The 24,083-nt window shown below is 38.3% G+C and overlaps 3 protein-coding genes across 5 annotated transcripts; 2 read left to right on the forward strand and 1 right to left on the reverse strand.

Moving 5' to 3' along the window:
- The first annotated feature begins 750 nt into the window (after positions 1 to 750).
- LOC107759524 (uncharacterized) lies at positions 751 to 10,413 on the forward strand. Of its 2 annotated transcripts, XM_016577489.2 has the most exons (9): positions 751 to 1,096; positions 1,487 to 2,376; positions 2,727 to 3,058; positions 6,231 to 7,373; positions 7,488 to 7,646; positions 7,729 to 8,068; positions 8,195 to 8,265; positions 8,349 to 8,471; positions 9,717 to 10,413. In XM_016577489.2, the coding sequence occupies exons 2-9, from the start codon at positions 1,518 to 1,520 to the stop codon at positions 10,083 to 10,085; spliced, it is 3,396 nt and encodes a 1,131-aa protein (XP_016432975.1). In that variant the 5' UTR covers positions 751 to 1,096; positions 1,487 to 1,517; the 3' UTR covers positions 10,086 to 10,413. The 2 variants fall into 2 exon arrangements, with proteins under 2 accessions (XP_016432975.1, XP_016432976.1); XM_016577490.2 differs by lacking the exon at positions 751 to 1,096 and having other exon boundaries at positions 1,384 to 2,376.
- A 1,155-nt stretch (positions 10,414 to 11,568) lies between these two features.
- Positions 11,569 to 21,013, forward strand: LOC107759526 (ubiquitin carboxyl-terminal hydrolase 9). 2 transcript variants are annotated; one of them, XM_016577491.2, is made up of 14 exons: positions 11,569 to 11,790; positions 11,895 to 12,062; positions 13,781 to 14,029; positions 14,531 to 14,672; positions 15,374 to 15,433; positions 15,536 to 15,631; positions 16,868 to 17,266; positions 17,354 to 17,494; positions 17,893 to 18,063; positions 18,429 to 18,686; positions 18,826 to 18,974; positions 19,307 to 19,870; positions 19,953 to 20,229; positions 20,438 to 21,013. In XM_016577491.2, exons 2-14 carry the CDS (start codon positions 11,911 to 11,913, stop codon positions 20,600 to 20,602), a joined length of 2,823 nt encoding a protein of 940 aa, XP_016432977.2. In that variant the 5' UTR covers positions 11,569 to 11,790; positions 11,895 to 11,910; the 3' UTR covers positions 20,603 to 21,013. The 2 variants fall into 2 exon arrangements, with proteins under 2 accessions (XP_016432977.2, XP_075102894.1); XM_075246793.1 differs by having other exon boundaries at positions 11,597 to 11,722.
- A 125-nt stretch (positions 21,014 to 21,138) lies between these two features.
- On the reverse strand, positions 21,139 to 23,224 carry LOC107759527 (glucan endo-1,3-beta-glucosidase 11). Its single transcript, XM_016577492.2, has 2 exons — positions 21,870 to 23,224; positions 21,139 to 21,484 (listed from the first exon to the last, which is right to left on the reverse strand). Exons 1-2 carry the CDS (start codon positions 23,043 to 23,045, stop codon positions 21,410 to 21,412), a joined length of 1,251 nt encoding a protein of 416 aa, XP_016432978.1. The 5' UTR covers positions 23,046 to 23,224; the 3' UTR covers positions 21,139 to 21,409.
- Positions 23,225 to 24,083: the final 859 nt, after the last annotated feature.

Genomic DNA, 24,083 nt, shown 5'->3' on the forward strand with positions numbered 1-24,083 from the left:
ACCATCCGAAATGAAGCAACTTTTCTCAAATGAATATTATAAAAGTTTATGCAAGTTGTTTCAAATAACTTATATGGTAATGGAATCATTAATGAGAATTTCTTTACATGGGGTATTTTGTACTTCAAATGAGTAAAGGAGCGAGAAAATGAGTGCGAGCCAGATTTGGCAAAGCCCAAAACTAAGGGATCTCAAAAAAAAGATGTAATCGTAAGACGTATCATTCGGTACAATGATTCAATTGGCGAGAGATTTATTTGACAGAAGCATTATAATAGTGAAAGAGGTTCTAAATGTGAAAATATTTGACTTTGATTTCGAAAACTACATTTTTAAAAAGAACTAATTGATTAGAATGCATCGCATGTTTTATAAAGTTATTACATTAAAATATTACCAATTCCTTGTAAAAAATCATATGTAGAACATTGTTTTTGTTTGTTGAAATATAGAACAAAATAAAGAGAAAGAGAGAGTGGAGTATTCTGCATTCATTGTGTCTCAAAGTATTTCACTCTCCCATAGGAGAGAAAGCTAAAGTAAAAATATTATGAAAATCTAAATCTATGTTTAAACATGAATTTCGATTAAATAAAGTGTCGAAGTTTTATTGAGTGAAAATTCTTAAGTAGTATTTCATTTGAAATATTACTTAAACCACTTATCAATTTTGGATTCTCTATTTTAAACGAAGGTTGAAATAATAACAAAATTCTGAAATAAATATTTATTATTTACAAATAATATGTTTGTCCAAAAAAGAATTGATAATTGACCCCGTAAGTCCTTGCATACTTTTTCTGGGGTAACGGCCAATGCACGGCCGACGCCGAAGTCGTAATGTGGAGCCGAGCCAAAGCAGTAGAGCCGTGACGGACGCCAATATACTTTTTCAACCAGAATTTCATACAATCCCAGAATTCCGAGCCCGCTCGAGAAGGCCAGCTGCCAAACCCCTCTGCAGCTTTTTTTGCTGACACTCTAATCCCTGCAAATATTCAATTCGAATCCCTGTAATTCCCGTATTCATCCTTATAATAATAATAATAATCTCAAAGCTTCAATTGATTGCGTGGAAAGCATCTCCAGCGTCACGGTACATATCCTCTAGCTATAACTTCTTCCTTTTCCCCCTTATTTACGGTCTGAATTTTATGTATCACTGGGAAAGGGTTTGATAATTGAGTTTTTCGCCGTTCATTTTGGCATCGAGCTATGATAATTGATGTGGTAATTAGTAGCTTAAAAGAGGATTACTTTTGGGTATTTTAGTTTTTTTTTGTTTGGGTATTGCAATTATAGGCTTGGTTCTTCTATGGTCCTTTGGTGGTCCTAATTTGATATTTCACTGGTAAAGGGTTTGATAATTGAGTTATTGGACGTTTCAATTGGCATTTAGTTATTGATAATTGAGGTGGGTATAAGTAGGAATTTTGCTTTATAGGAGATTACTTTTTGGGGATCTTAGGTTTTCTGTTTAATGCAGTTTTAGGGTTGGAATTAGCGGAGAGGCAGCTATGAAGAGCCGGTCTCACCGGCTTCCTGTTGCAAACCCACAGGATGACTGGGTGGATGGTTCATGGACAGTGGATTGTGTGTGTGGTGTGAATTTTGATGATGGGGAGGAGATGGTGAATTGCGACGAGTGCGGTGTGTGGGTACATACTCGTTGCGAGCGCTATGTCAAGAGTGAGAAGCTGTTTGCGTGTGATAAATGTAAGAATAAGGCCAGGAGGAATGATAGCGAAGAAACTGAGGTTGCTCGGCTACTTGTTGAGTTGCCCACCAAGACTTTGAGGATGAATCATCCATATCCTAATAATGTGCCTATCCGAAAGCCCTTTAGGCTTTGGACTGATTTGCCAATGGAGGAAAGGGTTCACATGCAAGGTGTTCCGGGTGGTGATCCAGGTTTATTCTCTGGGTTATCATCTGTATTTGGTCGTGAATTGTGGAAATGTGGTGGTTATGTTCCCAAAAAGTTTAATTTTCAATATAGGGAGTTTCCTTGTTGGGAGAATGAAACAAGGGAGGCTCACGATAACACCAGTGACAAAGGCAATGAGATGACTACTGGTAATGGTGCTGGTGCTTTATTCTTGTTGTCAAAAGAAAACCGCTTGTTTTCACCGGCAGTTAACCCTGTTTCTGAGAAGCCGGTTATTGAATCTAACGGTGCTATGGATTCAGATGCAACTACACGCTCAGCTAATGATGTGAAGAAGGGCACAGGTTTATTGGGCCCCAGCATGATACAAGGCAGCAAACGTAAAAAAGAAGAGTTTGGGATGTCTAAGGACCAAAGTGGTAAGAAGAAGTCTAAGATCGTTGAAAAGGAGGGATATCTTAAGAAAGATACTCATGCTTCTAGACCAGGTGATTAAGCTACTACCATTTTGTTACTTATCTAAAACAGAAAATAACTTTGATACTTTAGTATCTAGTTCATATACACCCATCTATATGTATATAGCTTTGCTTGCATGTCTAATACTTTCTTGATTTCCAGTTCAAAAAAAAAAAAAAAAAAAAAAAAAAAAAATATATATATATATATATATATATATATATATATATATATACTGTCGTGACTTTCAAATGTTGATTTGTGTTACTGCTGCTACTGCTGCTTCGTCTACTATTTGAATTGCTACTAGTACTGCTAAGACTGTTATATTTTTCAAGTTATAATGGACTTAACTCAGGAAAATTGCAATTTTATAAAGACAGAGGCCCCATGGCTGTCAAGACAGATATTCAGAGAACAAAATTTGGAAATACAAGGGAAGTTCTGGCTGCTGTTGGCATTTTGGAAGGACCCCGTGTACATAACCACAACACAAAAAGCTACTGTGACATTCCAGCTTCAAGTGAGTGCTCTTCAAAAATTGTATCTTGTGATGTGTCTAAACGCTGCTCGACAAGTGAAGCACATCTGCGGGAAGACAAGATTAGAAACTATGTTCCTGCTAGGGTAGAGGATTCTCCTATGGAGAATGATGGAGCAGCAACAAGTTTAGAGCGTAGTGATTCTGCTAGTTTACCTACAACAGACAAGGTATGTCATCAGGTTCTCATGCTACAATTTCCTGTGATTATGTGGTGACTTCTTTTGGCACACATCGCCCCAAGTTTATGACCAATTATGTTCAGTACTGCATTTTTTCAAGTGGTAGAGTAATTTTTATGTGCTATAATCCTGTTTGCACTTAAAGTTTGTAAAACTTTAAGGTTTGGAGAACAAACCTTTGTAAGCAGGTCGAAGATAGGCTATTTCATTTTTATTTCTGAATTTCAAAACAACCAGAAAATGCATGAAAACATTGTCTCTTTCCCTCCCCTTGGTTATAGAGGTAAAAAGAATGGACTTGACCTCGTCAGATTTACAAATGATCTTATTAAAAATGAAAAGGAGATAAGGTCTTCTTACTATGGTTTTTTTTTTTTGTTGCAAAAAGCAGTAAAATTCCTCACACATTCTCTTTCTTGACAAGTCTAAAACTCTTGACACTTTCAAAGCCAGTGAACCTTCTCTGGTGCTCTATCTCTTCTCGCCACCATTATTTTGTTCATCAGTCCTTTCAAAGACTGAAGGGTAAGTTTTATAGAATGGTGGTTCGACCGATTATGCTGTATGGGGCTGAGTGTTGGCCAGTCAAGAACTCCCACGTGCAGAAGATGAAAGTAGCAGAGATGAGGATGTTGAGATGGATGTGTGGGTGTACCAGGAGAGATAAGATTAAGAATGAAGCTATCCGGGACAGAGTGGAAGTAACCTCCGTGGAGGACAAGATGCGGGAGTCGAGGATGGGATGGTTCGGACATGTTAAGAGGAGAAGCATTGATGCTCCTGTTAAGAGGTGCGAGAAGTTGGCCATGGCGAGTTTGAGAACATGTCGAGGTAGGCCTAAGAAGTACTGGGGAGAAGTGATTAGAAAGGACATGGCGCTGCTTCAGCTCACTGAGGATATGGCCCTTTATTAGAGGGTGTGGAGGTCGAGGATTAGGGTAGAAAGTTAGTAGGTAGTTTCTTAGTTGCTCACTGATAGTCTTAGTAGCACGCATGCCCCTTCATATTCTTAGATTTTTATTATGTTATGTGGTTTTGTTCACCTCGGGTGTTGTATTCCCTGTTGCTATTATTTGGTACTACTTATCATTTATCTTCTTCTTCTTCTTCCCGAGCCGAGGGTCTATTGGAAACAACCTCTCTACCTGCATTAGGTAGGGGTAAGGTTTGCGTACAGACTATCCTCCCCAAACCCCACCTGTTGGGAACATACTGAGTTTGTTGTTGTTTATTTTTTTTTAGGTTAGCCATATTTAAATCCAATAAAACATGAGAGAATATTTATGCACGTGTTGAAACATGTTAAAACTGGAGCTTATAGCATTTGTTAAGTGACTGAAAGTAATTAAAATCTAGCCATTATGGTGAAGCATGTGGATCTGAAGTGGGCTGGATCAACCGTGGTGGTAGGGCAACTGGTTGGATTTTGATTAAAGAAATAGAAGATGATAGATAGTTATTGGCTTTCTTCTGGGACGGAATGGGAGGTGATAAGATGGTGTTTGTTTCTTTTTTCCCTTGCTCCCTCTACAATCTAAGAAAGGGGCTATAACAGTTGAATGGGTTTAGGTTTATGCAGAAGTTATTGTCAGTAGTCGACTTTCTCTTCTACCAAGTAGAATATGCATTATTTTGATGGTCGTTCTCATTCATATTAAATATGAAGCGAAGTTGGCTGTTCTTTCGGGCCAAGTTTCTGTTAAAGCTATTGTCAGTTGCCGGATTTCTCTTTTACCAAGTAGAATATGCATTACTTTCATGTTTTACTGTCATTGCATGTCAAGTTTGCAGTGTCATTAGCATTTTATGCTGGCCAAGCTTAGGGCTATGTAGTTCCTTGAGAAATGCAAGTTTATCGACTATGCCCTCCTGGTTATGGGTCTGGTTAAGATGCAGATTTTGGATCTAAAATGTCTTACTGAGCCCTACCTTTTATAAAGTTGTGGAGAGAAGGGAGCTTTGCATCATGCTAATGTTTATTATTGAGAAAATGCATAAAGTACCCATTAAACTTGTCCAGAAAAATCATTTGCACACCTAAACTTTACGGGCGACCTTTTACCCCCTTATTCTAAACTTAAGTGAATTTAATACCCTCTTGAGAGATGACAAGTGTAGTTCATTTCATGCGCGTGAAGGCAAAAAAACCAGCTTAAAACTAATTTAATTGTCCAGGTGTCACTTTCCTATTGGATATTATAACTAATTAAACTTAATACTAATTTTTTCTCTTTTCTTATTCATTTTTCTTTTCTTTTTCGTTTTTCTTCTCTTTCTTCATTTTAACAGAAGCAGTGAACCAATGGCTCTAGCTTGGCTAAATTATCCATTTCCGGTGACCTTATTCTTATCTCCGTCCTTCTCCAATTGAGATTTTCTCCATTCGATTTTTCATCTATTTGCTGAAAAATACTTCTTTAGAACCAGAAATAGTGTTGAAAAGAAGACAAGGTGTCACCAGAAAATTCTCCGGCCGGAGAAAATTTATAGGTCCTTAACTAGTGGCTCTATATCTCAGGTTTCGTTCAATCTTCCAATACAAAACTAGGAGGAATAAAGTGACAAAAATTCTCCTAAGGAAACCCAGCGAAGGGAATTAGGAGCACAAACCCACCTTGTCAAAAAATACGGTACCGACGACACCAAGCTTTCCGGCCAACCAAACATTTCTCTCTATCCCAAGCTTTCCGGCCCTTTTTCTCCTTAATTTCGTGTAATGTCAAAGCCACAAATAAATTTATCTACAACAAAAAAAGAAGAATAGAGATAGAGTTGATGGGTTTATGGGAGGTTGCGGCGGTGAATGGCTTCCATGGTGGCGGGCGGCAAAAATAATGATGAAGGAAGGTGGAGAAGATGAAATGAAAAAAAGAATGGAAAAGGAAAGAAGAAGTAAAAAAAATGAAATAGTGTAGCATTTGATACATGGCGCCTGTTAACACAGCCCAACACAAGACTGGTTCAGTATTTTGAAGGAGGTATTAAATTTAGTTTAGATGAGAATAGTGGGGTATTAGGTCGCCCGTAAAGTTTAGGTGTGTATATGATTTTCCCGGACAAGTTGAATGGGTACTTTATGCATTTTCTCTTTATTATTTGTTCTTGATTTTTCTTTTCTGTTTAAGGAATTCTTGTGTTATAACATTGATTGTGAAATTAGGTTGCTACTAATGCTACCAACAATAAGGAAGAGGTTGCGGTATGTCTTGGGACTGAATCACAGATGGTGGAGCCCATGATAGAAATTGTTACATGTCGTGGTTCAGACATTAAAAGGCACCCAAATATTGAAAGTTCAAGTGATGATAAGGTCATTTGCTCTTCAGAACTCGATGCTAAATTGACAGCAGAAGTCCATTCTGATCCTGCAGGCCTTGAATTTCAATATTCACTTTCAAGCAATGGTAAGTTGGATATAACAAAATCCTTGCCAAAACCTTCAGGGATATCTTCAGGATGCTTGTCTGAAAAAGCTGAAGTAAATATTACCACTGTAGTCAATTCAGAATATAGTGACTGTAAATTAGAGGAAGACGATAAAAAGGCACCAATGGGTGATAATAATATAACTAATACTGATGAATCACCCAGCGCTCTCTGTCAATCGAATCAAGAATCTAAGATTGCTGAAGTTGCGGTAGGACCAAGGAAGAGTTCAGGACACAAGGAAAGTTCAAAACCTGCTGAAGATGCACCTAGATCCAGCTTACCAGTCACAAATCCTTTACCAGCTTCTAATCACCGTAAAGTAGTTTTATCCATGGGAAAATCATCTACTGGAACAACCAAGTCTTCTGCTCCTGAGAATCAAACATCCTCAAAAGCTCGTAATCACGATTCTAATGGTAGACCGAGAGGAATGTCTGAGATTAATCTTAGTAATAAAAGAGAGAGAGAGTCAATGGATTCTGGTAGGGATGAGGAGAGGCGTGAAAGACCAAAGAAAATGTTGAAAGAGCTCCCAAAGTCATCAGTTGGTTCGGCATCGAAGACCTCGCAGTCGACCAAGCTCTCTCATGCTCCAGTGAAGCGAACAGTATCAGAAGCAAAGGATTCAGTCCTCAATTCGTCTGCTAAAACATCAGCTGTGCGTAGCAACCCTGCTGGTTCACACTCTGCAGAGTCTTCTACTTCACTGCAAAGTGAGAGTGCCTCACATGTACATAATAAAGCTACAGGTACACATTTGACACAGAAAGGTGAAAAGATAAACCAGCCCAATTCCCAACCATCTTCTAAAGTGAATACACATCTGATGCATCCTCCATCTTCGTCATCTCCTGCGGCACTAAGTGATGAAGAGGTAGAAGTTGAATTAATGAATTTATAAAGCTTACTGTTTTCTCTTCTTCAAAAAAAAAAGATAAAGCTTACTGTTTTCTCACTTAGCTTACACTTGTCCATCATCCATATGTAGCTTGCTCTACTGCTTCATCAAGAACTTAATAGTTCTCCTAGAGTTCCTCGAGTGCCACGGATGCGTCATGCTGGTAGCTTACCTCAGTTAACCTCTCCAACGGGTACAAGTGTGCTAATGAAGCGAACATCCAGTGGTGGAGGAAAAGATCATGGTTTGGTAAGCTAGATTTTTTCCTGTAATGGGCAATCATCTGCTTTTTTTGGATTTATTCTGACATATGAGTTTATATTTGCTGTAGACATCTAAAAGAAAGTCAAAGGATATAGGCAAAGATGGTTCAAACTGTTCCCAGGAAGAGGTGGTTCAGGAAACTAAGAAATCCGAGAGATCAATTTCTCCTGGTTGTAGGAGAGAAGAAGATTCTGTTATTAAGAGAGGAGGAGATGGTGGATCAGCAAAAAGTGTGCAGTCTCTGAAGAAGAGTAACATACTTGCCTCCAATACTTCTGCAAGTAGTAGTTTGTGTGCCTCAAAAGAGGCAAATAAGCAGAACTTGTCCTCAATGCACAATTCACCAAGTGCAGCTGCTGCTGATGATGCAAAAGTGGTTGGACATCCTTCGCGTCGTACTTTACCAGGTTTTGCCTTCTCGAGAGTTATATATGCTGGATGTTCTTAAAAAATAATTCCTTATATTTTGGATCTTCTGACTGTTACTATGAAATTCCTCCTTATTGTTGCTACATATTTTTCTGCATTTTTAGGCTTGCTTGCTGAGATTATGAGCAAAGGTCAAAGAATGACTTATGAAGAGCTTTGCAATGCAGTCCTTCCGGTACAGTTGCTTTAAAGAGATAAGATACAATCTCTTTCTGGTGTTAATTAATTTGTCTTCTCATCTTCCTTCTTTTGCTGTAGCACTGGCCCAACTTGAGGAAGCACAACGGAGAACGTTACGCGTATTCAAGTCACTCTCAGGCTGTTCTTGATTGCTTAAGGAACCGAAGTGAATGGTCTCGCCTGGTCGATCGAGGTCCCAAGGTATGCTTTAACAATTCCTGTGACATTTTATCACTTGGTTTGATTTTTTAACTTAAAATATCCCTTAAGTTTACCTAGAAGTTTAAATTCATCCTTAATATATTGTAACTAACAAGAAATACCCTTAATGTTTAAGACTAACAGTGAATAAACAAAGCCTCCATTGTAAACTAAATGACATGTTTCAGCCTTCTCCAATTCTGAAAGACTCAGCTAAGGTTGCCATTTAAGTCATCTGCCAAGTGCTTTTTTACACTTCCTAATAAAGAAGGGAAGACTTGGAGAAAGAGAGAGTTATGGGAGATAAAACTCAAATTCAATATCCAGCTCTGTGGGTTCAACTGGTACATCTTTCTGACAATGAGAATCTCCACATTCTTACCTTTTCAGAAGCTTGTCGAAAAAGTTGGTAACACTGGCTTGCCATATATATGGCATCAAAAAGTTGTTGTCCCTCACATTTATTAGACGATGGAATAAAAAAGAAAATTCTTCTGTTCACCATGGATTTCTCTTTGTTCATAGAATCCCGGAGATACCATTTCCTGTTTGCCAAAGTGGTGATTGCACCCCAAATGAGGGAGAAGAAGAATGGTCTTTATTTTGACTATAAAAGAAATAATTCTCCTAGTAATTTTTAGGAGTATTAAAAAGGGTTTCTCTCAGTATGCAGCCGCCAAAGTGCGATTTGGCTGGTTCCCTGAGCATACTGTGTGAAGGAAATAGGCAACTGCGCTATGTTTCCTTTTACCTTTCCAAACTCCTGCAGTAAATCTGGATAGCTCTTGCAATTAAAGAAACTTGTCGCATCAATGGTTGAGTTGATGAAATTTCTTAAAGTAATATGTTACTGTGGCTATATTTAATTGTTGAGCGAGGGAAGGTTCAATTTGAGGCAGTCTCTTGTCCTAGAGTGAGGTCACTGGGAAGAATCGATGGTGTGGGCATCAAATATTGGGAAAATAGTTAGTTTTGAAGGCTCTGCGGCTGATTTATGCTTCACCTCGATTTCTTTCGAAAAAGAGTGAATGTCGAAGTTTGTTGTCTTGACCTACTGATCTCCTTGTAACCCTGCCCGCTTGCGTGCCCACCCAAATAAGGCAGAAAACCATCCATGAAGCTTAGGTTACTGCTGAAAGGAACTATGTTGATTAATGCTTGTTAAGGAATGGTGTGCATATTCAATTTACCATTTGGATTCTTATTTGACTTATATCCTTTTAATGTTTAACTTTTCTTTATCAGACCAGTACAAGTAGGAAGAGACGCAAGCTTGATGTTGATTCCCAATTTACTGAATCAGAGGATAATGAAGATTGCATGGATAGAGCTGCAAAAGATATCAGGAACAGGACTTTTGAATCAAATCAGGAAGAGTTTCCCAAAGGCAAGAGGAAGGCGAGAAAGCGCAGGCGACTGGCTCTTCAAGGAAGAGGCATAAAGGATGTGAGGAGGCGGCACAAGGCTGAGGTTTCTAGTGATGAGGAGATTGCCTCATCCTCTGAATCGCGTGAGGACAGCATGTTCAGCGAAGATGAGGTACAAGGTGGTGAAACTTCTCCAGCTGGAAATGAGGCCTCTGCTAGCTCTGATGAGAGAGTGACCATGTTATAATTTGTGTTAGGTGCTTTTTTTTTCGTGGGGTGTTTAATACATGACATCTATGATTAGCAACACTAACTCGCAGATCTTGTTAAGTGGCAATAACTTTCTATACTCACTGCAGATTCTTGCATACATGAGGTTACGGCACTATAGTCATTGTTTATAGGGTGTGTTGACTCGTAGCATTGGCCATGTCATGTACCAGTCCTATTTGCATGTTTGCTGGTATGTGTTCTTGGGTGGCCTGGGTATACCATCAGCTGCCTGTTGATACCTTATGATTTTGTCATTAAGATTCATGCAGTGATTAGTAGATGAAAGTTGTCTGCGGAAGCTGTAATCCGCTGTAAATATTTTAGATGCTCCACAACTTCTAAACTGCAAATTTTTGTGTATTTGTGCTCCTGAAAGTTTTGAAGCTTCTGTGGAGTGAAGCTTGACAATTTCAGTTATTCCCTTGCTTTTAGTTGATTTCTGATTTCACGGTATTAAGCTGGTTAACACATTTGGATCTCTCTCTCTCTCTCTCGGTTAGGGAAGTTGGTTAATTAAAATGCTGAATGGCTTTATATATGTTGTGTAAGCCCTCTTGGAGCGCATTTCGACAATTTTGATATGCTGTCGAAAAAGATGCTCGGTGATTTGTTCGTTGCAGGATTCGTTAGTATTTGGATCGGCGGATTGGGGAAGCAAACGTTGAGCAGCTTACGCAAAGTGCTTTTGAAGCCGTCTCTGTTTGATTCTTGCTCCATGCTTAAGTTCTACTTGCTGCATTTCATTTTGTAAGGAGTAAAAGTTCTTGCAGCCTCCTTGCTATCTATTAAAGATATATACTAGTATAATAAAGTACAGATAAATTACACCGGAAAATAATACTTGGACAATAAGAAACAATTTAGACCTCTTTAATTCTTCGTTTTTTTAAAAATTAAAAGACTTTGTGAGTTATTGTTTGAGGGGTTAAATATCTCTCTTCCATCACGGTCTTGTTAACAATTATGAAAGGTTTAAATTTAGAATACATTTTGAACAATCTCTAATACCTAAGTCTTATTTCAAGTATAAAAAAAAACTATATTCTTATTCATACAGAAGATTAAGTGCTTTGACTTTACACTAATCATATCAACTTTTTGAGATGAGTAGCTTTAAGTTTTTCGAGCCATTGACTTAATGAAGATGCGGATAATGTTTTAAATTAATTTAATCTTAAAAAAATAAATTATAAGTCATCAAATAAATCGCAAAAATTGAATGTAAACTAAGTATAATTCGGTATAGGATTGAGCCTTGCCGGGCGACGCTGTTTCCTTTAAATTTTAGTCAAACAAGAAAAAAGAAGAAAAGGAGGCTCGGAATTGTCTTTGTTGGTTTGAATATTCAGGTAATATTTGGAGCATTTCGATAATCTAAAAGAAAAAAAAAGAAGAAGAAGTATATTCAATTTACCAAAAAAATAAACTTAAATAAGGAAATACAATATTGAAGAAAAGAGGGAAAGAGTAGTGAATTCGAGAAAGTACAGGGTGTGATTGGGTATATCATATATAAAAGGTAGGTGGAGGAAAACTCAAAAGACAGTAAGGGAGAGAGACGGTTTGTGTATTTGTGCATCACCTCAAAAATCCAAATCGGGGGAAATTTGGGTATTCTCCTGTAATCTAGGGTTCTTCCTTCCCATTTACCTCCCCTTTTTCGCTTTCCGATCCTTAGGGTTCGTATATTCTTTTCTTTATACTCTTATTTTGGAAAATCCAATTTATTCAGATTTTTAATTTATAGTTGACACTTTTCTATTTGTTTTTTGGTATTTTGTAGAATTGAGTAGTGGATCATGACGATTCCAGATTCGGGATACATGATGGAAAATGGATCTATTGAATTGCCGTGCACGCCCGAAGAAGAGGCTAGGATCATTCAGGAGCTTACCCGCAAAGCTGAATCCAATTTGCGAGAAGGCAATACCTATTATGTTATTTCTAACAGGTTCCTCATCCCTACTTTGCTTTTCTTTTATCTACTTTTGTTTGCCATTGATGCTTTAACTAGGCATTGCACGGAGTTCTCAGTTTGTGTTTCTTTTTTCTTTCTAAACATGAAAAAAAATGATGATTTGCTTATTCTGAATCCGCTGTTATGCTGCTTATCTTATCCACTCACATCTATCAGCTAACTTGTGCTTCTGCATGTTGAAAGGATTCTTCTTTGTTTTAATTATAAGGTGGTGAATGTGCTACTCCATCCGTCCCAAAATACTTGTCGTGTTTCACGTCTCGAGCATCAAAGGACATGAGCTTGATCAATATTTTGATATGTATTTTTCCACCATATTGATATGACAAGAATTGCAAATTATAGTATTTTTCATATAGTTTTCGAATATCTAAAATTTAATTTAAATTTTTTAAATTAATCTAATCTAACTTAGCTTCAAAGATTAGTCAAATTGACTTTCGAGAAACGAAACATGACAAGTATTTTGGGACTGAGGGAGTAATTCTCAGTAATTATCACAACAAGGTATAAGAATCATAATTGTGAGAGTTAATAAAGTTGGTGGAGAACTATGAGGTCTCGGGTTGAAATTCCAATGGAGACAAAAATACTAAGTTTTTTCTTACCATTTGTCTTAAGCCTTGGTGGACAGAATTACCCAGTACCTGTGCGGGTGGGAGGTAGCATGTACCCGATGGAATTAGTTGAGGTGCACTCTAGCTTGTCAGCTCCCCCATGTCGGTGCGATATTAAAACATAATTTATTCCTTGCGCGTTGAAACGGTAAAAATGGCTCAAGTGTTCGGGCAGCGTACCACACTTTAAGGTGTGGCTTACTAGTGGTCAATGAAGTGGAAGGAGACCATGAGGTCTCAGGTTCAAATTCCAATGGAGTACAAAAAATAATAGGTGATTTGCTTAGCCCTAGTGGATTGAGTTACCCGGCACCTGGGCTGATGGGAGGTAGCAGGTACACAGTGGAATAGTTAGGTGCGCGTAAGCTGGCCCGGACTGCAATGCCATCACAAAAAAATAATAATTCCAGGCAGCATAGTACAACTCGGTTTTTTCCTCACCTATATGGAAGAAAATGAAGATATTTGTTTTCTGTGCGCCTCTCTTTTTTCTCCTCTTGGCAGAATCTACACCATGCAAAGAGTTATCGAGTTCATGCAGTAAGCACGCAACATTGGTCAAGTTAAAATCATCAACGACCTGAATGTGCTGAATCACATAGAAACTATGAGAGCTAAAGGGCTATATTCACAATGATTGTTTGGATCTGTTGAAAATGATTGCTTAATATTTGGTATTTGGTAGAGACCAGGCTTCGAATTGCAACAGAGGCAAAAAAAGCTACTATTTGCTTTCTTCTCACCTAGTTGTATGGTCTTCTCTTCAGATCTTCCCTTCTATTGAATTCTCCATCTTGCTTTTTCATCTTAAACTTTAAGATTGTTGCTCCAGAATATGGTTGCCTATCGACACGTAAACCACTTCCAGATAAGAAATTGATCTGATCACAGCACTGCTTACTTCCCAACTGTTTGATTATTTCTTACTTCTTTTCTCTGCTTTCACTGGTAGTGTTCGGATAGTTTGTGGAAGCCAGAATTTTTTTCCAATAGCTGAAAGAAGAAAATTAAAACATGTCAAATAAAGGGAAAAACATATTAGGCATGCTCATTTGGTTTTGTATGTATGTTTAGGTGGTTCATGGATTGGCAGAGGTACGTTGGCCAGCCACTGGGTGCTTATCCCTTTAACGAGGACGCTACTCAATCTCAGCCTTCTCTATTGCCAAACACAGCTAGTAGACCTGGACCAATCGATAATAGTGATATAATAATTAGGGAAATTGATGGCGAGAGTGATGATCCCCAGCTTATCATAACTTTGGAAGAAGGGCGTGATTATGTGTTGGTCGCACAAGAAGTATGGGAGAGGCTCTCTGAATGGTAAGTTTTTCTTGTTTATTTCTCTTTACACTTCCCATTAGCAGATGGTGCAGTGGAACTTATCTTGGCAACACCTCTTATGATGTTCTGGAAAGTACTCCAATTTTGTACTAGAGGCATTTTCTGTTGAAATGACAGCTATGCAATTTTCCATATGGTTGGAATTAACAGTTATGTATATGGATGGTTATGGTTGACTGTCAAGATTAGATTATTTTTCTGTTCCTTAATAATTTTTCGTTTTCATTGGAAGGGGGAACTCAATCAGAGCAGTAGTTCTTCTTCTTGCAATTAAGTGACTGTGCTAGTTAGGGTTTCAAAATACTTCTTCAGAGCCGATTGTACGAGTATTGACTTTCCACTAGGATTTCCGTGCCATTCTTTGCCCTGGTTTTTAATACATGCTAGTGATCTGCTAATATCATGAGTGAAGTATCTGGGTTCTCACGTGCTTTCCTTTCCTAATCTTTTTTTTGGGGATAAATACTCTACTGCCTTTAGGTACAAGGGAGGACCAGCATTGCCTCGAAAGATGATTTCTATGGGAGATGCCAAGCAACTTAGCGTGGAAGTGTTCCCATTGTGTCTCAATTTACACGATACTAGAGATAGAAGTCACAAGGTTATAAGGTTAAGTAAAAAGGTATAGTACGGCCTTGCTCTCTCTATTTAAAGGAAATTCATTTTTGCCACTTCAAATAAAAAAATCACCTTATGTCAGGGTGCCCTCTTGTTATCTTTTGCTTTTGATCTCTAATTAACAATCAGTCTACATCCACTTATCCTTTCAGCCGGTAGTGTCGTGGCTGTTTAAGAATATTGCTAAATACACTATTTACTTTTTTTTTGTTTTTCGCTGGAGAAATATCAATCGTTTTGTCAGTCGGTTTTAGTTTAAATAAATAATTGTGGGATTTGGATCCGCTGATCATCATCGTATAATTGTGGAACTTAGATCCGCTCATCATTGTCGTTATTGTCATTGCTGTCCTCATCATTATCATTATCAATTTAAATTCCAAATTGATCAAATGTGATAGAAAATGAGGAGCGGTGCATGGAGAATGATGTCTAATATGCTATTGGAGCACACATAAACTTTCATGGTCTTTTTTTGTACTTTTGCACCCTCTTTAACTTAGTGACTGGGTGAAACTGCTAGCTCTATGGAGGCTGCTCATAAGGTTATATTGTGGCACGTTCATTTCATTTTTGTCCGGATATTCATCAATGTGACGTACTAGCTGCATCTTTTCTTTGTGTTTTTGGTGATTTCCTCTGTTTAATGGATTTGTTTTTTTTTCCAGTTCTTAAGTAACTCTTAAATGGTGTTATATGTTTCAGGCATCTTTACATGAACTTTATAGCATAGTGTGTAGGCTCAAAGGAATAGCGCCAGAAAAGGTTTGTTTCTTTTTAGAGTAGGACACTATCTAGTTCTATTTTCATGTCATTAAGCTGAGAAAAAAATTTACGCTTTTATCTATCATTTCCTGGATTATGCAGGCACGCATCTGGGATTATTTTAATAAAAGGAAGCATACAGTATTAGTTGCTTCAGACCAAACACTTGAGGACTCCAACTTGCAGATGGATCAAGATGTGAGTTTCTCATGCAATATGCAATCTGTGCATTATCATTTTATTTTTCTTTGAAAACGAGAAAGATTAGATTACAGTGCTATGCATTAATCAGACACTAAGGGGTTGTTTGGTTTACCACATTAACAAAAATAACCCAGTATAAAAATTCCGCATAAGTAATACAATGGTTGGTCTACTGTACCAAAAAAGTCGCCAAATAACTTAATAAAACATATGGTAGGCCTTAGTAAACTCTGCATTGCTAAAACCTGCACAAGTTACATTGCGGGATAGAACATGAAATAAAAATAGGTGTAATCTAATATTATTATAGTTTATACAGATAAGCGTGGCCTTAGGGCTTTAGTCTAGTGGTAAGAGCGCAACTTGTGATGTGTGAGTTAGGCGCACGTCATGCGTTGGAACCCTGCCGCAAACAAAATCCTAGTATTTAAGTGGAGAAGGGTAGTGGGCTGGGACCATTATCCACGGAGTTCCGGATCGTGCACCACGGGCTCTCGGGAATTAAAAAAAAAATTCTTTAAAGCAAGCAATCCCAGTATAACAATCATTCCATTATTATTCACATTCCCTGCATTATATGCATGAATAAGTAGTTTGTGAACCAAACGACCTGAGGAATTATTGGAATAATCTGCAACATGCTGGCATGTAGTTATATTCTTGTTATCTCCTCCATCTCATTTTGTGTGTTAGTTTGACTGTGCACGAAGTTTAAGAGTGTAAAGAAGGCTTTTGAATCTTTAATCTTGAAATAAATAGGTGGCCTTAATCTTGTGGTCTTTTGAATCTTTATTTTGTATAACATACCAAAATACCCTTCAGTCATGTGGTCTTAACCCATGCCATTCCTGTAAGGTAGTGTCATTAAGGTAAAATGGGAATATTGAAAATAGAAAATAATATGGGAAGTGGCATTCTGTTTTAAATTGACTAAAAAGGAAAGAGTTGTAAGCTTCAAATTGGGTATTGTGTTCCTTAACTGGAATTCATATTCCCTCCAACTCCCAAGTAAACATGAAATGAGGGAGGGGTGGTGATGACTACTTTCTGTTGAAACATAGAGAGATTCCTGACTACTAAGATGCAGAGTTCTTATGATGGAGATTAGAGTGTGGGGGAACCTTACGATACACAATAACACGTTATTAAGTAAATAAAATTTAAGAAGGCTTAAAATTATTTGATACATTCTTTCTAGTTAATATTGCTGATGGAATGCACTCCCGCCAGATTCTCCTGGAGGTGCAAGCTGAAGGATTGCTGCTTTCTGGTTTTGGCTTCGATTCAACTGGAAACGACTTGGCATTGGTTCCAATTGAACCACTGAGGTCATCTGTCACAATCGCTGGTGGTCCGACTTTGTCCAATGGTTTTTCTGCTGGATATAGCTCTAATGCTTATCAAGGGAGTTCTTTGAGCTCCACTTATGGTGACATGGAGGATGGATATGATAGTATGAGACCTGCAAGTAGAGGCGAAAAGGGAGGGTTGGCAGGACTGCAGAATTTGGGCAACACATGCTTCATGAATAGTGCAATTCAATGTCTGGTTCATACCCCTCCACTTGTTGAGTACTTCTTGCAGGATTACACAGATGAGATCAACAGGCAGAATCCTTTGGGGATGCATGTAATGTTGGTTTTTTTGTCTATTGTGTGAACTTTCTGTTAGGAAGATATTTGATTTAAGTTTCTAATATCTGTTTTAGTTTTACAGGGTGAACTTGCATTTGCATTTGGTGAACTATTGAGGAAACTTTGGTCCTCCGGCCGGGCACCTGTTGCGCCACGTGCATTCAAAGGAAAACTTGGTCGATTTGCTCCCCAGTTTAGTGGATATAACCAGCATGATTCTCAGGTTGGTATTGCTCGTCTTGGCCGAGTTTGCCATATCTGCCGTACGTTTTTCTCAATATTGATTTTGGTCTTTGGGAATGCTTTTGAATCATCTGATGATATTAGATGGTTACTTGTTTACATATCATGTATGTGTCCTCCTTTATTTAAAAAGATTTTAGGTTTTATGTCCCAAAATATTTTTTCCTATTCCCTCCGTAAGTGGAGAAATGGAACTCTTAGTCTTGGATGAAAGTACCCTACATTTGCCACTAGTAAAGCCTATATTATATTTCGTCGCCTAGAATATTACTGGTAGGGCTTCTCACTATGAGCAGATGGTCCGATGTTGAGATGTTTCCATTGTCTCTGGTAAAATGCTGGTAGATATATTATAAAGTGTTGTGCTTCTCTTTCTAGGAACTACTTGCTTTCCTCTTGGATGGATTACATGAAGATCTTAATCGTGTTAAGCAAAAACCGTACTTTGAGACAAAAGACTCAGATGGTCGTCCAGATGAAGAAGTTGCTGACGAGCTTTGGAGATATCACAGAGCCAGAAATGACTCTGTTATAGTTGACACTTGTCAGGTTCTCAGCTTTCTGTCTTTTATTGTCTCTGTGCTAAACTTTCTTAAAATTGAGTAGGACTGTTTCTTGTTTGGCTTTTATTTAATTGATTTTCTTTTCTACGTCCCTGACTAGACCTGGGAATTACTTTATTTTTCTCTTACCTTGGTCTGCTGGAGATCTACAATGCCTTTCAGCAATGGAGGCGGATAATCACTTATTTCTGTTTGTCAACTAAGGCTATGTCACTTCCAGTAATTCTTTGACAGAACCCTGCTGGCATATAAAATATCTGAAATTGCTATTTGTTTTGTTGTTTGAGGGAATTAGCTTGTTTTAGTGTCTATGGCCAGCAATTTTACTCATATTGAAACTATTTATTGCAGGGTCAATATAAGTCTACTCTGGTTTGTCCGGTCTGCAACAAAATCTCAATAACATTTGACCCCTTCATGTATTTGTCTTTACCACTTCCTTCAACAGTGACAAGGACAATGACAGTAACAGTGTTTTATAGTGATGGCAGTGGCCTTCCAATGCCATATACTGTTACTGTTTTGAAACATGGTTACATTAAGGATCTTATACAGGCTTTAGAAAGTGCATGCTGCTTAAGGACTGATGAATACCTGCTACTTGCAGAGGTAATTCTCTTTGCTCATTTATGCACTGGTACAGCCATGTGCATGCTTATGCAAATGTATGTACTAGAATAGTACGTAGAATTGTGTTGGTGTGGCATGCTTTGCTACTGTTTGTTTCACATAAATGTTCCTTGAACAGGTCTATGAGCATCGGATATTTCGATACTTTGAGAACCCTACAGATATGTTGAATTCAATCAAGGATGATGAACATATTGTTGCATATAGACTCCCGAAAAACGTGGCCCTATTAACAAGATTGGAGATTAGTCATAGGTACCAGGACAAGTAAGTTTAAGTTGTTGAATTCTGTAGTACTTGTTCATAAAAAAATCCTTGAATCTTGTAGCTAATATGCAAGCGGTCAAAATTGAAAAGTGCTGCTGTTTTTTCCCAGCAGCTATCCCGTTGTTCATGCATTTGATAATTTACTAGTGTTTTGCCCGTCTTGCTCTTAGCAGCTGGAGTGAAAATGTGGATTTGTGAACATGTTTGGTGAATTCTAAATTTCTTAGTTACTAATCGCTCATCAAGAAGAAGTAGCTTTTGGAGTAGTGTCTTGACTGTACATGTTATATCTTGTTCTTCACCTCCTATTGATCTTTATGCATTTTCTCCAGATGTATCATAGACAGTTCGAAGGCTAGTGAGAGGAAGTTGTTCTTGACACCGCTTGTCACTTTCTTGGAAGACCCGCGTAATGGAATCGATATTGATTTTTCTGTCGATAAGGTGCTTTCTCCATTGAGAAGAAAAACATTCATCTCACCAGAACCTGTTTTTAAGGATGGTGCAGAAAATGGTTCTCCCTCGGAAATAATTGAAGAACCAATGAACAGCTGTACTATTCAATTTGGTCATGAAGGCAGATCAATGGAGTACACAGAACCGGTGGAAAATTCCAGCAGGGGGATGGCATTTCATCTTTGTTTAACTGATGAACAGGGCACCTGCTGCAGGCCAGTTGTAAAAGATACGGTGATACAACCAGCTAGAATGCTAAAGGTGATTTTGGATTGGACTGAGAAGGAATATGAACTATATGATGCCAGCTACCTCAAGGATCTTCCTGAGGTTCACAAAAGTGGACTTACAGTGAAGAAAACCAAGCAAGAAGCTATATCCTTATTTTCATGCTTGGAGGCCTTCCTGAAGGAAGAACCTTTAGGACCAGATGATATGTGGTATGTAATGACATGTGTTGTACTAAGAAGCTTGTTGCTCCTTTAGTGTGGATTTAATTGGCTGTTTATAATTTTAATGCAGGTATTGTCCTGGCTGCAAGGAGCATAGACAAGCCTCCAAGAAGTTAGATTTATGGAGATTACCTGACATACTTGTTTTCCACTTAAAGCGGTTCTCTTATAGCCGATGGCTGAAGAACAAGCTTGATACCTTTGTGAATTTTCCCATACATAATTTGGATTTAAGCAAGTATGTGAAATGTAAGGATGCAACTGAGAGCTCACATGTGTATGAGCTATACGCAATAAGCAACCATTATGGCGGACTAGGTGGCGGGCATTACACTGCTTACTGCAAGGTATCTTAATTTGTCTTGTCCTTTTGTTGTAGAGTATTGTTCTCGTCGGCTATGTTGCACCCCAGAATATATTTTTCTCGAGTTAGCAATTAGTTAATTTTGTAGCTTGGAGATTTGGCATGAGTCGTTCAAGGGGCTCCTATAATCTTGGTCGACTATAGGTCCATTGTACACCTACAAACAACTGACGGGTTCTTTTAATTTGCAGTTGATCGATGATGATAGATGGTATCATTTTGATGATTCCCATGTTTCAGCTGCCGCTGAATCTGATATTAAAACTTCAGCTGCATATGTCTTGTTCTATCGAAGAGTTAAAGTTCAACAAAATGGAGTTGTAGGAGGGCCATCCCAGTGCAATAGAAGCTCTTGAATACCATGGGCCATTTGCTCTTTTTATCACAATGATAAGCTTTGGATGCTTCCCTTTTTGCGGCAAATACTGCTGAATTCTTGGCTGGGATCGCATGGCTTGCTCGGATGTCAGCTAACATGGCTGAGCTTTATCCAACCAGTTAGAAGCAGGTGATAGTGTTGTATTAGTAAGACTGGCACATAGGGGAAAATAGAAACTGGGTAGGCTCGAGCGTTGGCTGTCTGTTGAAAGTTAAATTTTTTTTGCAGAAAAATTTTGTATCTTTTGGGTATCAGCTGGTATCCAAGTTATTCTTAAGAGGCATTATACTCTTGTAGAGTAGTATTGTTTTTGCCATTCATGACAAAAACTTATATGTAAGGGCAAAACCTTCCTTCAATCTAATGATACATCAGCGTTTTGTTTTTACCTCTGGAAGCACTATCATACTTTTTCTGGTTTTAGCGTGTTTAGATACAATTGAAGTCTCGTGGTTTTTTCTTGAGATTTATGGGAGAAAGCAGAGTAAATGGATAGGACGAAGGGACAACTCATTAAACTGAAAATTCAATGACAGCTAAACTAGGAGAAACCAGCCATAAAATCTGACAGATGAATAGGATGATAGTAAACCTAATGCCATAACCCAAGTTGCCGCTAGGGGTCGAACAAAATAATCAAAGAATACAAAGACTACTGGCTCTAAGGTTATGATAAATAGCTATTACAAAGTTGACGGCAGTTCTCCTCCATGCACACTGGGGACTGGGCAGAAACTAGACTACTATCTTTCGACTGAAATATCCATAGTCCAAAGCTCAAATGTCAAAATTGGAGAGCCAATGAAATAAAACCCAAAAGGTAGAGAGACAAGGACTTGCAGCTGGAAAGAATTGTTCCCTGAAATAAAAAGAGAATATTAGCAGTGCGAGAAGTATCATTTGATTCTAGAGAAACTTCATACTTTACTAGTAACAACAAATTATACCCAAAAAAATTTCCATTCTTGAAAAGTATGCCAGACATTGATACTACTACATTTCTTTTTTGGGGTGGTTAATACTTTGGAACGTATAACAAAGGCACAAGTTCATTTTACTAAGCAGAATGCATTCACCTTTCATTTCCAAACTATGAAATCTAAACCTCAAGTTGTATCAATTCTTTTATTTAATATCGGCTCAAATATATTTAGAGAGCAACTTTATAAAATATATTAAGTCATAATTCTAGAAAATAAAAATTTAAAATGTAATAAATGAAAAGAAGAAGGTAAAAGGCTCACTGAATCGGAAGTAATGGCAAGATAGCCGGAGGAGGAACTTGCTGGGGGCAATGACGCTGACGACGTGGCACCGGTGCCAGCTCCAGAACCACCACCGGAGCTGCTGCTATTTTTACTGAAGGCGTCGACTGCCGGGACACCTAAGGGGTAGGCCTGAGATCGATCGGGATTGAAGAGGCCATAATTCCTCTCCGAGCTAGGACCAGGCTTGAGGTTCTCATTGAACAAGGCAAACACGTATATATTCAAATCGGAGTTAGGCCTCATAGGCGTTCCTTTTTTCTGACCAATAAGCTTTATTAGATTACAGTTGTACTTCCTAGCATTCTCCGGTGTAGCTCCGGCCTCGTCGGCGTCTCCCTTTGACGGCCATCCCGTCTCCGAGATCTGTACGCACACGTTTTTGTACCCAATCGAAGCTAAAGCTGAGTGAACAGCATCGATCTGAGCGAAAAGCATGTTATCGTAGTGGAGATTGGACTTCGGATCAACAATACCAGAATTAGGCTGAAACAGAACAAAATCCAGTGACACCTGCTTCGGATTTCCCTTGTAAGCAAAGTAAGGATACGCATTTATTAAAAAAGGCGATCCAGTTTTACAATGGAAGTCGACGATCTGAGTCACACAATCGACGAGATCCTTACGAAATGCTCCGGCGGAAGGCGGGTAGGAAGATTCTAGAACAGCAAGTGAATGTGCGGTGGTGACGGTTACTTGCTTATCTAATTTGAGGTTTACTAGAGCAGTGTGAACGCTTTGCATAGCAGGGAGGAGATTGGAGGTTAAGGAAGTATCGTTAAATGTGAGGACTTCGTTACCGACGGCGATACAGATGATTTTGGTGGAAGGTAAGTAAGCTTGGACGTTCTTTTTAACCCAGGCTTGAGCTTTGGATGGATCTTTCATAGTAGAAAGGTACTCATTACCAAGACTGACAATGAATTCAATGTTGGTATTAGCAAATGCTTTGAGGACTTTCGGGTCAGCGTCGTACAGCTTCACTCTGCTAGCTCCGATGGATTTGACTAAGGGTATTACGTTTTCCGGCGAGGGAAGATTGTTGGCGATTTGGCCATAGTTGATACCCAGAGAAGTCACCATTATTGGGCTGAAAAACAGGCATGCAACAAGCAATGTGGTAAAAGAGCAGTGCCTATGTGTGAAGGGTTCCATTACCGTAGCAGCAAATGGATACCGGAGAAAGGAGCTAAAGCTAAGTTCTATGCTAAAGCAAAATGGTGAAAGCCTAGAAAAAGGTGAAAGAGAGAGAGTGGTGAATGACTGGGAGAAGGGAGTGTAATAAGTAACGGAGTGAAAGATTATTAACGGCGGCTGCTTTTTGTGATCTCTTGTTCTTTTTAGTAATTAATAAAATATCTGCGAGAACAGAGACTATCACCGACTTGTGTTTGGTTCGGAACATAGAGATCTTTGTCCTAAATGCATTCAGTTTCAACGGAATTAAATTTGTTGCTTTAGTTTGACGAAAGAATAAAACTAACAACACTTTTAAGTAGATCAATTTAGCTGCATTAATAGCTTAGTAGACAGTAGACATAGAATTTAGAATCATATTGATTCGATTTGAATAAAATAGATGTGTAACATTTGTAAGTATAGTTGATTAGTTGAAAAGACACATGCCTAGACGCAACTCTCTCTCCGTGTGATGTTTGGACAAGAAATACTAATAGAGTAGTAGCCAGGTGCCGTTATAGGATTGTGTAAAGGAAGATGCCTTGATTGAGCTGGAGGCCATTCCGCTCCTCAATCATGCTACTTACTTTTTGAATGCGAAGCAGACAAAAAAAAAAAAAAATTGGCGGGGGTGGGGGGGGTGGGGGGGTTGTAAAATGTCAAAAAATCTTTCGGTGATACCTAAATGCAATTATGAAAATGTTGATAGGAAATGGACAAACCAGATGGTTTGGTTTTTCACGTCCAGCTTAGTGAGGTAATTATATCAATCATAGCCTCTAATCTATTGCTCATTTTACCTCTGAATCAATGGATCAATCAGCAATTGACAGGACGGATACATTACTTTATAGTACGTGGAGTAATACAGCAGTATTTTGTTGACAACTATTAAAGTAAAATGAAGAATTTCATTTCTTAACTTTGAGAATCTTGCCATGTTGATTTAATGACATTCACAGTCATCAAGGACTGAGAATAACCACTTTTCCTTTTCGAAGAAATTGTGCACAT

Source organism: Nicotiana tabacum, chromosome 23 (assembly GCF_000715075.1).
Source record: "Nicotiana tabacum cultivar K326 chromosome 23, ASM71507v2, whole genome shotgun sequence".
Lineage (NCBI taxonomy): Eukaryota > Viridiplantae > Streptophyta > Magnoliopsida > Solanales > Solanaceae > Nicotiana > Nicotiana tabacum.

Excerpts from the sequence above, each read along its gene's own strand:
- LOC107759524 (XM_016577489.2), top strand. The coding sequence starts at position 1,518 with ATGAAGAGCCGGTCTCACCGGCTTCCTGTTGCAAACCCACAGGATGAC. Across the intron at positions 3,059-6,230 it reads GTTTACCTACAACAGACAAG|GTTGCTACTAATGCTACCAA; the intron begins GTATGTCATCAG and ends TTGTGAAATTAG. Across the intron at positions 7,647-7,728 it reads GAGGAAAAGATCATGGTTTG|ACATCTAAAAGAAAGTCAAA; the intron begins GTAAGCTAGATT and ends TATTTGCTGTAG.
- LOC107759527 (XM_016577492.2), bottom strand. The coding sequence starts at position 23,045 with ATGGAACCCTTCACACATAGGCACTGCTCTTTTACCACATTGCTTGTT. Across the intron at positions 21,485-21,869 it reads TTGCCATTACTTCCGATTCA|GGAACAATTCTTTCCAGCTG; the intron begins GTGAGCCTTTTA and ends TTTTTATTTCAG.
- LOC107759526 (XM_016577491.2), top strand. The coding sequence starts at position 11,911 with ATGACGATTCCAGATTCGGGATACATGATGGAAAATGGATCTATTGAA. Across the intron at positions 18,687-18,825 it reads AATACCTGCTACTTGCAGAG|GTCTATGAGCATCGGATATT; the intron begins GTAATTCTCTTT and ends TTCCTTGAACAG. Across the intron at positions 20,230-20,437 it reads ATTACACTGCTTACTGCAAG|TTGATCGATGATGATAGATG; the intron begins GTATCTTAATTT and ends TTTAATTTGCAG.